General features: G+C 40.2%; 1 protein-coding gene across 1 annotated transcript; it reads right to left on the reverse strand.

The window, feature by feature from the left end:
* Positions 1 to 834: 834 nt before the first annotated feature.
* Positions 835 to 12,306, reverse strand: LOC104617804 (sodium/potassium-transporting ATPase subunit beta-1-interacting protein 3; the record flags this gene model as incomplete). The annotated part of the gene is made up of 2 exons (XM_010283223.1): positions 835 to 915; positions 12,169 to 12,306. Coding segments are annotated over 2 exons (219 nt in total), but the record flags the coding sequence as incomplete, so codon positions are not given.
* Positions 12,307 to 13,867: the final 1,561 nt, after the last annotated feature.

Raw genomic sequence — 13,867 nt, forward strand, 5'->3', positions numbered from 1 at the left:
AGAGTGATATAGTTTGTACCACTAAATCTACAACTAATAACAGGGACATTTATTCTATTAATAATACGAGAATCTGCTTGCATTATGGGCATTCTGTGCCTGCAATCATTTAAGTATGAATATCAATATCATATGTGTCTAACAGAAGGATAACAACCTGCAGATATTGTATGGAACTCACTGTAGATAGAATGCTAAATAAAACCTATACTAAGATAAGTGCTACCTTGTACGAATGCAACATGTATCTCGATACTTCCAGCAAACATTTCTGCTCTAATCAGAAGTTTGAAGGAATCAGTTGCCTAGTGCATTGAGTGTCATGTAAAGGAAAGTTTTATTCAGATGTGAAAAAAGTAAGTCTTTGCCATTTGTTCTTTTTATAAAGAATTAACATTCTCAGCATGAGAAAAATTTGCTCAACAAGTTATTACATTATTACATTAGTAATTTTTTTAGCTGCTTTCAAATTAGCCTCAGAAATTCAGATACATTTTTCATACACACTTGAAAATTCAACCAAATGACATTGTCTAGTTTTCAACAATCAAAAATATCCTCAAATTTTCCACTGAATAACATTTTTATTCTCCCAGGTGGTACTTCAGAAGGCAACTGTATTTCAGATTCATTGCATTTATGTACTTCAAACCCATGACTATTTACTACCAGAGGCAAGTTCAAACATGGGAGAGCTCATCGGAGGGGAACTCCAAAGATCAAATTGTATGTTCAAACAACAACATTTTTCCTCTATGATTCCAGCCTTCTAAAATCTGAGAGTCCTGCTGTTAAACACCCTCCCGTAAACCTGAAGAAGAATAAGTGACCTACCTTAGAAAGTCCGCCTACTTCCAAATAGAAGCAGATAATGAAAACATTCCAGGTGACCCACAGGGCAGTCCACAGCGTGTACTAAACACAAAGCCAGATGAAAGCAAAAAGACAGAAAAATAAAACGTGAAGATGAAAGAGCACTTTATACTAAGCAGATCAATAATAAAAAACCTGATATCAATAAGTATAGTTCTTCTGGGAACAGACAAGCACAGCGAGTTCAGAAAAGGAGTTCTGCCTGCAGAACTCCCCTAAGAACCATAGGAAATTATAAATCCAATATTTGTTGCTGCTCTAAATATATATCAATAAAACAGATTTCTTTTTTACAGTTTTACACTATCCTACTGATGCCAGTTAAGTTCAAAATGCTGACATAAACACTGTTCTTGGGGCAACTGTGAGTCATTTGTAAATAATGTTTTATCTCTGTTAATGGAGATTCCAGAATAGCAGAGTAATTTAAATAAGCAAATATCATTAAAGTAATATTTAAATATGATGAAGAATGACATAAGAAAAAACACTATAAAATAAAACAGAAGATCTATTGATCTGATACTTGAATATTTTTCAAAAAATAACAGGTAAAGGCTAAATCTGATCTCTTAAGAGTCTTTCAGTAAAAGCTATTTTAATTACATTAAAAACAGCTCACTACTTCTCCATCCCTTGTGGCCATGAATCCTATACTACAATACACTCTTAATAGATGAACGTATCCATATCTCTTCTGGGTTCTCCAGTGTCCTATCCTGGTGCAAAACTGAACTCACATTCCACCCACAGCATAAAAGGGAGATTAATTTGTCTACCTTAAATAATTTTTTGCACTTTAATTGTTAGTATAACTGACTGGTACTTTTTACTTACAGATGCACTGTTTACCTATATACAGCTGTAAACTATGGCAAATTAACTCTCCAAGCACTGCACCTCAGAAGCATTTCTGTATGACAGGCCAAAGGCACACTCAACCATGCTGGAGCTACACCCACCTGAAAAACACACTGTGTTTACACTCACGTGCTTATAACCTTCACAACGGAGAAGCTGCTGCTAAGTGGCTTTGCAAGTGTCATTAGCTGTGGTCAGGTGAGGCTCATATGCTATTGGTTTGCTTCAATAGACTCAGTAAAGATCTACAATACGCTGGATCCCGTTTCCATTCCATGGGTGCGGTCAGCTTGGCTCTCTTGGGCAGTTTTGGGTTATGTTCCCCTCTTTCTCCCCTGCCCGTGATGTATAATGAAAGGCTTGAGTGAAGAGGGTTGAGTTTTTCCCCACTTTGATTACCCCCACATGCATACAGTCGTTTCTGTACACCAAACAGGTTAGCTGCTTTAATTTAATGTCCCATTGGGTACTTAGGCAGTTTGGAGGTAATGGCATAAGTAAGTAGTAGATCATTAATGAACAAAATGAGAGTAACGCTCCTGGGCTGTTTCCTCTGGCTTGCAGAGAAGGGCAGTGTGGCAACTGAAAGCTGGGTTATTATAAAATATAAAAAGCTGCTGTAGTCTCTGAGCAGTATAAGGTCTGTACTATTCATAAGATTAAATTAAAAGAGGATATCCCATTTTATTACATTTGTTGCCTTTGTAGGAATTCATCATAAGCTCCTGATTTTCCACCATGTGTCCTCAGAACATCAGGTGCGGTGTGTTCAAAATTAATGAACACTTAATATAAGCCCAGCTGCTCATAAAAAGCAGACTTCAGAATTTTCAGGAGAATTCCCCTTTTTAAGAAAGAATTTTTCATCTGTCTATGAGTGAAATCTGTCATCGCAACAACAGGAAATCTATTTGATCTGCCAGGCCACGCCAATTCTGTTAATGGCCTCATTCTGTCCCATGGGCACCGATGACAACCCTCAACCATGCAGGTAAGAACTGTCTGAATATGCTTTCCCAGGCCAGGATCAGCTGTTTTACACAGTCAGGACCTGTTCGGTCCCTTATGCCCCGTGACGATTACTGAAAGGGAAGTGCAGGGGCAAAGCAGGTGTGCCCCGGAAACCCAGCTGCTGTGTAGGGAGAGGCTCTTCCTACGCTCTTGCTGAACTGCAGGAATATAAAATTGGGATCCGTTTTCTTTAAGAACAAAACAATTACGTACTCAGTGATTAGTACTACATAATTTTTAAAAGTAAGAAAGTTCTTCTCCACATTTGAAAACACACCTTTTTGGGTTATGGAAGTAGCAGATTTTTCCTTGTATAGCATCATAGATACTTAGGGAAGACTACATTAAAAGAAAAGTTTTAAGACAGCAAAAGCAAGTAAGAAAAATTAGGAAATGGCAGGATTCCAGTTATATATGCCATCTTAATTTTTCTCTTTTGTGGATATGCCATACAATGAAAACATTAATTAAATCATCATAGGTATATTTTTATTTTAAAAGTCTCTACCTTCCTTAATATATTTTATGAACAGTTAACTCAATACTTCATTTCTCTTTGACGCTCAGACCCTGTTCTGAGGACAGAATATTAATTTCCTCATGAGGTTTTCTAAGATGCTCATTGCTGTAATGTCTGAGAGCTGCACAAATATTAACTAATCTATTTTATGTTACGAGGGAATGATACAGCTCTCAGAATGCAAATGATGTTCTGATACATGCAGAGATTACATTCAGAAGTATTCATACATTATAGGCATACAACTTGAGATGCTTAAGACTTCATTTTTCAGAATACTTGGGGTTATACAGTGCTTTATAAGCTCAGTGTTCAGATCACTGTGGCTGAGCATTCAGCACTTGTGCAACTCAGACCACAAGGTCTCACGACAAGAACCCAAAACACAAGGGGAAAATGAAGCGCGTGAGAAGTTTGGTTTAAGTCACTCGCTTTGTGTCAAAAAAGGTTTCAGTAGTTGAGAGCAGAGATAAAACTCAGCTACCCAGCACAGCTTTCACAACAAAAGCAATCTTTTTATTCTTGCTGTCACATGCTTCATTCTTCCTATGTTTTCTGTTTTCTGCAAATCAAGTTTCTATTCTATAGCTACTATCACCAGAAAACCTCCAAACATTTGTCCTTTCTATTGCAAATGAGGTGCCCCCAGAAAAAAATGTGTATGCATCCACACGGTTCAAAACTGCAAATATATAAAAGGATCACATTAAGATTTCACAGCTTTTCTTAATCTTTGAGTGTTTCTTCCTGAAAAATTTGTAATACTTTCTGAACATTATGTGTGTAAATTTATACGTATATGCCTTCAAGGTTAAAAAAAAAAAGTCACAATATTCCATTGTGTGGCATCACACTAACACCTGCTTGGGTTGCTATGTAAGGCTTAACTTTTAGATCCATTACGAAGACCTCTCCTTTGAGCTAGCAGAGAAAGTGCAGTCCTGGGGTGTTGTCCTTTTTGGGAAGGTGTCATGCATGCTGGCAGACATTTGCTGTCAACAGAGTAGTGGTTAGGGTCTGAAGCATCAGGTTCACACTGAACCTCAGGGTTGATTTCCCTCCCAAGGAACTTCACCTAACCTATTTCATGACCTGACCTGCCATTCAACCTCTCCCACCCCATGTCCCGAACACTGCTACCCTGACAGTCCTGCTGTGTCTGCTTACTCTTACCCCCTGACACCCAGCGGTTCCTGCCCAGTTCTTTCGCCAGCCACATTCAGTCCTCCCTGGCTCAGCTGGTCTCATGCTCAGCATCACAACCCTCACCATATCTGCCACGAAGGAGGAATTTTCCACACAGGTTGAATCAATAAGAAGAGTTGTGGTCTTTTTTTCTTTTTTTTTTTTCATAGCGCCTATGATGCACTTTAATCATCTGGACATTTTTGCCTAACAGTTTCCTTCTGCCGGAAGGACCTAGGACACTGGTGATAATCTCTGCTGACTTCTCATGTGTACTTTCTTGCTTTTGGTCTTTTGCACTAAGGGTTGTACACCTCTCGTGTGAGGAAGCATTTGGAATTTTGTAAGTTACATGAAGAGAGTACTCCCTAAACCTTACAGGTTAAATGTCTATTAAATTATTGTCCACACAGTAGGTTCCTTTCATATCCCCTTTCTTAATGCCAGCCTCTCTATAACGGTGATATTTCTATACCTCTTTTGACTCTCCAGGTCATATTGAAACCAACACCAGCAGAGATACCTTTCATATACCAATGAACTACAACCACTTCTGGAGTTAAACCCTTGGTATTTGATAGACACAATGTCACAAAAAGAAAGGGTTAAGGAAAAATGCAAAGGACGGCTTCTTAAACTGAAAGGTAAGAGAGAAAAGGGAAACTTCTAAGTTTGAATATTACACGGATTGTGGGATAAGTTTTGCTTTAATGAATGAACTATCTCAAGTGTATATTTAATCTGAAGTGCAGCACCTCCTCTGACAGCATCTTGGCATTAGGGGAAATGAATGTTGGCTCAGGGATACTTCAGGGGAAAGGCAGCAACTACTGAGTCATCAGATCATCCTCCTGTAATACCTGGCTGTGCCTCAGAAGCATCAGTACTTGCAGAGTCCTACTTAGTCATATTTCTGAAAGATGATGAGGAAAGTGGCACAAATCATCGTTATGGAATAGTAACAACTCAGGACTTACCAGGAAGGATATTAAAGGAGTAATTTTGGATGCCTAAATATTTCACATGTGTTTTGAAACTGCAAGAGTTTGTGTAGCATTTGCTTGAATACTGTGTATGGTATCCTGTATAGTCCTTCTTCTGTTTTGTTTTGGGTTTTTTTTAAGAAACTGCCTTCCGGCTTTTCAGGTGTACACATTGCCTATATGTCATATTATTTAATAGAATAAATTAAGGCAAGCAAAGCAGAGGTTTCCATCTTATATTCGCCCTATTTAAATGTATTATTTTCATCTTTCACTGTTCATTAATACATTTATGTTCAGCTTTGGGCCAGGTTTGTGCAGCCTTAGCGATATGACTCATCGTTCAGAAGGCTTTTGAAGTCCCATATCAGAAGGAGGAGAGGGGGAAAAAAACCCTAGCTTTAACAAGTATCCTGTCATCAACTTTAATCAATTTTAACAGCCTGCAAATCTTGTTAGTGATAGCAAGTTCTATCAAGAAAGGAAAAGCATGCACAGGGAAATGGATCACAGCAGAGCTCTGAAGCTGCGTGACCCGTATGTTACAGCATAGTTAGAACTGAAATTTAGCTGTTTTTTCTTCTCTGCAAATGTTTGGGTAAGTTTCAAATGAGCTAATATGGGAAAATTATGAATCAGCTCTGCACTTTTCTGTCCCCTAGGAACCTTGCACTGATTTAATTCAGCCATAAAATATTCAAATACTGAAAATAGCACGTCCGCTTAGCGACAGGACAAATTGTCACAAAAATTGATCTAAATTACTAATTAATACAAAAACTATTAGAAAAATTATTGGATTTAAACTAATTAGGACACTTGGTGCTAATACTGTTCCTCCCTCTCTCTCTCTCTGTGTTTTCTAAGCTCTGAGGGCTAAGAATTTTACCTCTGAGCAAGTGAAATTCCAGATTTATTTCAGAATCACCATCCTTAAAGTCCTGTATCTGAAGGACCATAGACAGAGAACATGAGCCACTATCTTTATCTACTTGGAATGACAATTGTATTCAACAGAGATGCTTCATGACTCAGCCATTGTGTGGCAGCTCTTAGAGGGTGGGGTATTTTTTGAGAGAAAGATCTCAGACTAAAATTTGTGTCACTCAAACTATGAAGCAAAACTTATTTCTTTATTCAGACTTTTATTCTACAATGGCTATGCTTATGCTGTTGTCAAAGAAATGGCTGCAGCTTAGGTAGTCACTAAATGCTAGTGATAAACTAGCTAGCCTGGCTTCAATGACAGCGTTAAGAGTTAGAAGCATCCAACTGCTTTTGTGTTTATCCAGCTTCTACCACAGACCTCACTGAGCTCCTTGGCTCTAGGTACCTGCACCAAAAGCCTGCTCAGTTGTGCCTGCATAACTAGTCTTAGATTTGACTGCACTATAGACATGCTTCAAGTTATGGCCCTACATTTTACCACATTCATCCACTTACTTGGAAACAGGAACATATACACTGGGAAGAGTACAGGGATGCTCCCTGGTTTTGTAGGGATGGGGTCAGGAAGGCCATGGAGTGGCTGGAGCTGAACTTGGCAAGGCATGCAAAGAATAGTAAGAAGGGCTTCTACAGGTATGTCAGCCAGAAAAGGAAGGTCAAAGAAAGTGTAGCACTCTTGATGAACAGATGAGCAAGACCAGCAAAGTGGTAACAACTGATGAGGAGGAGGCTGAGGTATTCAACAGCTTCTTTGCCTCAGTCTTCACTGGCAGTGTCTCTTCCCACACCTCTTGAGTAGATGGACTGCAAGATGGGGACTGGAGGAGCAAAGTCCTTCCCACTGTCAGAGAAGATCAGGTTTGAGACCACCTGAGGAACCTGAACATACACAAGTGTATGGGGCCTGACGAGATGCATCCCCGAGTCCTGAGAGAATTGGCTGATGTAGTTGGAGTGGAAAAGCCACTCTCCGTGATATCTGAAAAGTCATGGCAAGGGGAAGTCCCTGGTGACTGGAAAAAGGGAAACATTGCACCCATTTTTCAAAAGGGTAGCCAGGAGGACCTTGGGAACTACCAACCAGTCAGCCTCATCTCTGTGCCTGGGAACATCATGGAACAGACCCTCCTAGAAGCTATGTTAAGGCACATGGGAAGGGATTAGAGCCAGCAGGGCTTCACCAAGGGCAAGTCCTGCCTGATCAACTTAATAGCCTTCTAGGATGGAGTGAGTGCATCCGTGGACAAGGGAAGAGCTACCAATGTCATCTATGTGGACTTCTGCTAGGCCTTTGACACAGTCCCCCACAATGTCCCTCTCTCTAAATTGGAGAGATATGGATTTGATGGGTGGACTGTTGGGTGGATGAGGAATTGGTTGGGTGGTCACATTCACAGGATAGTGGTCAACAGCTCGACGTCCAGGTGGAGATATGTGACAAGTCCCTCAGGGGTCAATACTGGGACTAGTACTGTTTAATCTCCATCAGTGACATAGACAGTGGGATTGAGTATACCCTCAGCCAGTTTGCAGATGACAGCAAGCTGGGTGGTGCAGTTGACATGCCTGAGTCATGCATGGGATGCCATGCAGACGGACATGGACAAGCTCGAGGAATGGGCCCCTGTGAACCTCATGAGGTTCAACAAGGCCAAGCGCAGGGTCGTGCACCTGGACTGGGGCAACCCCTAGTGTCAATACAGGCTGAGGCATGAAGGGACTGAGAGCAGCCTTGCTGAGAAGGACTTGAGGGTACTGATGGATAAAAAGCTGGACATGAGCCGGCAATGTGCATTCATAGCCCAGAAGGACTGCTATATCCTGGGCTGCATCCAAAGCAGCATGGCCAGCAGGTCGAGGGAGGTGATTCTACCCCTTTACTTTGCTCTGGTGAGACCCCACCTGGAGTCCTGAGTCCAGCTCTGGAGCCCTCAGCACAGGAAAGACATGGACCTGTTGGAGCGGGTCCAGAGGAGAGACACAAAATTGATCAGAGGCGTGGAACACCTCTCTTATGAGGACAGGCTGAGAGAGCAGGGGTTGTTCAGCCTGGAGAAGAGAAAGCTCCAGGGAGACCTTATTGCAGTCTTCCAGTACTTAAAGGGGGCTTATAAGAAAGATGGGGAGAGACTTTTTAGCAGGGCCTGTTGTGTTAGGATAAGGGGTAATGGTTTTAAACTAAAAGAGGGTAGATTTAGACAATATATATGGAAGACATTTTTGACAATGAGGGTGGTGAAACACTGGAACAGATTGCCCAGATTGGTGGCAGCTGCTCCATCCCTGGCAACATTCAATGTCAGGTTGGACGGGCTCTGAGCAACCTGATGTAGTTGAAGATGTCCCTGCTGATTGCAGGGGAGTTGGACTAGATGACCTTAAAAAGCCAACTATCCTATGATTTTATGGTTCTACTTTCTCATTCCTGCCATATGTTAAATTTTGTGGGGAAAAAACATGATATATTTCACATAGGATGGCAAAGTGAAAGCTTTTCTGTAACTTGTCTTGTCAGGGAAATCTTCAGGCACAGCCTTCATTGAGCAAAAGATAGATTGAAGACATTCTCTTGAGGTCAAACCAAGGACCCTAGAGCTGGTCAGCTTAAGTCAAGATCCCTACCAGAGTATGGTAGAATATCATGGGGACAGTTTGCACCCTTATGTGCTAAATCAATTTTGTGTAGACAGTTTACAGGAGTAAACTGTTGTATCTGACGTAATTCTTTCTTTACTTCATTAAAGTTTTTTATATTCTGAAGGGATCATCTGTACTAACTAAGATGATTTCCAGGGAAGTCTTAAGGAAAAGACAATAGATACTAAGCATACTTTTCTTTAAGTATTTAGTTAATTTATTATAATAATTATTTATTTTTCCAGTTAAACTGGATTTAGTTTAATCTAAACCAGAAGCTTCAGCAATCAGGGTACATAAAAGCATGACCCAACATATTTCTTTTGCCAGAGTCACAGCACCAAATTCTTGCCCTAATGTGTGACATCAACCACTAACACATCCAGAGGCTTAGATGTGTCTGAAGGTGCAGCTAGGGACTTGGAAGCCCATGAAGCTTCTCAAAGAATTTGTAGCCCAATTCACTATTCAAAGCCTGGGTAGGAATCTCTCTGTATTGTGCTTAAATAGTTCTGAAATTCAGGACCCTACTGAAGATTTGCATTAAACAGACTTTATATTTAAAGCCAACAGTAATAGTTTACCACTGTCACAGCTGGACTGTGTTTTTAAAGGGTTTCAGAGGTGGGGAGGAAGTGTGTGTCCTTCCTTGGGAGAGATGCCTTTGGATTCCCTTTTGCCTTGGTGAAGACAGCCTGGAGCTGGCACTAGTAAGGGTCTTTACTGTCCATACCACTGACTTCTCTTGGGCTTCTGAGCACAGCTGGCAAAGCCCAGCTGCGGTTGGGACAGCCCTAGGAAGTACAGCTACTGGGGAGCATGTGTTAGGTCTAGCCTGGAAGATCCTCAGACTATAGCTCAACGAGCACTTTAAGCTGCTGTAGAAAGACTCTATGCACTTTTACCCTTCCTCTGGTTACTTGTTCCCGTTTCCCCTCTCATACCTCCTCCATTCTGCTGGCCCAAGCGAAACAGGTCAGAGAGCTGATCTACACTTAAATTAACACTGGAAAAGAAAATGGTTGCTCTTCAGCTGGATCTCTTCTGGTTTGATAGTTTATCAAGTGGCTGAACTGACACTTGTGCTGGTGCAAATGAAGGAACAGCACAGGGACTGAGGGTAGCGGCTGAGCAAAAGGAAGATTATTCTTTATGCTGGCTTGAGGTATTCATTGGATTCAGCCTGAGGGTGAAGCTAGACAAGAGGCTGAAGTTTGTAGCTAGCAACAAGGGAAGTCTTGCATCTCTTCCTTTCCCCTCTGCCTCTGCACTGCTGTTCATGACTGTGCAGTCCCAATCCCTGCCTTATGCTGTCCCTGACACCAACTGGGAACCTCACAGACTGGATTGAGCTCACGATTCTAGCAAAAAACTCTCCACTTTTAGCTAGGTTGTTTTTCTGACATCTTAAGAGTGGAACTGGCTTAATGAAGCATCCAGTTAACCGTTGCCAGAATTGGTGGGGAGGGTTTGGAGAAGTATTCAGTCAGGGATAAGAACAGTGGGAATAGGGAGGCATGCAAGCCACCCCCTTCTGCTGGTGTTGAGCTGCGAGGCTGGTTCCAGACAATCTGTGTACTTTCACTTTTCAGACTTCAGGATTTGTCTCCAACTATTCCTACTTCACTGGGAACCTTATGCTAGTAGGGATAGAAGCTGCTCTAAAGTCTTGATCTTCCCAAACAGTGAGTATTTCCACCTACTATAGCTTGAGCTCTTAAATATATGCTTAAAGTTAAATCAGAATGTGAGTTCAGTTAAATCTGAGGATAAAGTATCTTGTTGGAGTGTTTCTTTCTTTAATTACAAGTTTTCTACCTCTACTTAAAAATAACTTTAATACAGTCTAGAATCTTCATTTACATTGGAAAAGATATAGAAAAATTCAACATCTGCTGTGTTTTGTTTGAAAACTAAAGCAGAGCTTCCACCACTGAGCAGCAGAGCTGAACCTGAGGGGCAAGAGATTTTGTGGTGTTGCACTTCAGACACCAATTTCCTATGTAATTTTACAGATGCTTACCCTCACTTGCTTTCGATGTCGTACGTGTAAGATGGAGAACATGAAGCAGAAAGGTGACTCATCAATATATGGATGTATATACACTGCTGCCCAGTTCTCCAACCACAGGTAATAGATAAAAGTGCCGTTATTTACATCAATCCATTTTCAATTACTTATAGTCTGCTTGTGAAGCTTAGCTCATGTGAGTATAAAGAACCTTGGATGCACTTTTTGTTCACTTTTTCTTTTAAGACATGACAAAGAATCACAGGATTCCAGGTTTGACTAGAAAAGATGGAGCTTTTAAAGTATTTGTTTAAAGAGTTTTCCCAAGTAGACATTTATTTCATTCTTTTGTGAGAAAAAGAGTAACTTTAGCCTCTTAAAATCCATTACTGACAACACAACTGAAGTATTCCAGATACAGACACTGACAGGTAAAGACACAATATTCATCCATTCAGGAGAGACTGTTGGGGAGGAAAAGGGGTATTGTCTGTTGGCAGTTCCTTTCACAGCTTTGAAAGTTTTTTTATTCTTGGCTATGTTGAGAACATGAGAAAAAAAATCTGTGAAGCTTCAAGTTACAAACATCAGAGACAATTTACAACAATTTAGGGTCAAGGGCATTAATATAGGTTTTGACAAAGACAGTTGTAAGTGAGAAGGAGATTTCTTTGGAACCCATTGGTCACAGGACCAAAGGAGTTTCTACAATCTTTGCTTCTCCCTGTTTAAGAGGAGGATGTAGCTAAATACAATGTGACCATTACAAATATATTTTTTTAAATGGCCATGGATTCTGCTTGACTATTGCAAAGAGAAAAATAATTTGTATTTCTTTTCTTCATTTTTGCATAGTCTAATTGTAGATCTTCCCATGACCCATTGAGGTATTTCATTCTTTAAAGAACCTTACTAATAACTTGTTTTTGGTAGCACTTTCTCTAGGTTATCCATTCTTGATAGCTTTCAAAATATCAAAAATGCAACTCAGTAATCCTAAATCTGCAAACAGACATGGAGACCTCTAAAATTTTGACAGACGTACCATCTGGTGTTTTTAAGCCAAGAAAATTCTGCTTTGTAATGTGACAGGTTTTTAAATGAATTGTGACAAATAATAGATAATAAATGAGACTTACCACGACTATATATCGAGGCCTAAACTGGATGGTTCCAAACAAACCCAAAATGACAACTATTATTTGTAGGAAATTGCCAAGGATAGGAGCCCATTGGAAACCAAGGAAGTCAAAGATCTGTCTCTCTAACGCTGCCAGCTGTAAGAAAACACATAAACAGAACATCCACTTTTTAATTATGGGTGAGACAGAACACTTGGCATTTTCTTATTTGCACCAGGCTTTGCCAGGCAGAAGTAAGGCAAAATTCTGAAACTACAGTTCCTCAGTGTAGCCTTCATCACTGTTTCAGTACACTGGTATCTGAAGATAGCTACTAGTCAGCATACAGTTCTCCTAATGAGAAAAACACTTGGAAAAACTTTAAGAAAATACTTGTAAACCCTCGTAATATAAAACTACCTCTACAAACCAAACATAGACAAGTTTTATTCTATTGCTGAATGCTGCAAACTCTAAGGCATGACAATTTTTATTTAAATATAAAAATTGTCTTAAACAGAGGCTCACCTAGATTGAGCAAAGCCATGCAAAAGGTTGCTATCATTACTGAAGTGTTATCATGCTCCCTCCCTCCCCCATGTCTTTGTTTTCTTAGATTTAGTCTCAACTAGACTTGATTGCAAGTTCCTCAATACATTCCTAAAGGAGAAAGATTTTGGCCAAAAAGGGCAAAGCAGGCTCAGAGGAGTCTCAGATGTGGCTGTCGGGTACATTCCAGGGAGTTACCTAATGCAGAAATTAAGGAAGACTGCTGGGACCTCCTCACTACCCGAGGCATGGAGGCAGGCTCATGGACTGAAAGGCTGTAGAAAATATTGGAAGACCTTGAAGTAAGCTGCTTCAAAACCATCACCCAAATGAGCTATCTGCACTCTGTCCAAAGTTGCTAAGTTACTGGGGGTAAATACAAATCAGAAAGACACGTTGGCAGCCTAGTGGCTCTCTTCCCACTGTGCTCATGGCATTTGGGAGGTGGATTTAGTTGGGTGTAGAAATGCTAAGAAATATCATCTTTCATCTTTGCATCAGGATGTTGTCCTTAGGCAATTCTGCATTTCTGAATGTTAAACAAAAAAGAAAAAAAATATCCTTCCACAAACACATTTGCTACTCATTTTTTACAATCCAGCCTATTGTTCTACAGATCCTAAAACCAACTTTCTCAGCAGTACATTGTTGAAGTTTAAACTTGGTTCAATATTTTTCCAGCCGTAGCAAGACATTTTTGAGCAGCTGAATAGAATCCTACTGAGAAACAAATGAGTTTCTGTGCTTGCCAGAATTTATTACACATCTACTTGATTTTACTACATTGTTACAAACCCTAAAATTTACTGAAACATGCACTTAAAATATTTATAACTGAGACAGATGGAGCAAGCATGGCCCTATGAATACCAACCAAAGTATGTGGGTATTTCTCATAAAACATTTCATTTTACACATAATGGCCAGATTCAATCCTCACCTACAAGATAGGGCTAGGTGTTACTGAGAGCAGAATCCATCTTTTCTGTACAAAAACCATTCTTTACATCAGTCACGAAAACCACATTCTCTATGATGAGGTTAATAAATATGATAAATCTAAACAATTAGATGAACAAAGGTAGCAAAGATTGAATCATCAACTTGGTGCAGCTCCTCTGCAATCAGGGAAGTTACATTGACTTTTATCAGTAAACACCTGGCCCAG

Source organism: Phaethon lepturus, unplaced genomic scaffold (assembly GCF_000687285.1).
Source record: "Phaethon lepturus isolate BGI_N335 unplaced genomic scaffold, ASM68728v1 scaffold8253, whole genome shotgun sequence".
Lineage (NCBI taxonomy): Eukaryota > Metazoa > Chordata > Aves > Phaethontiformes > Phaethontidae > Phaethon > Phaethon lepturus.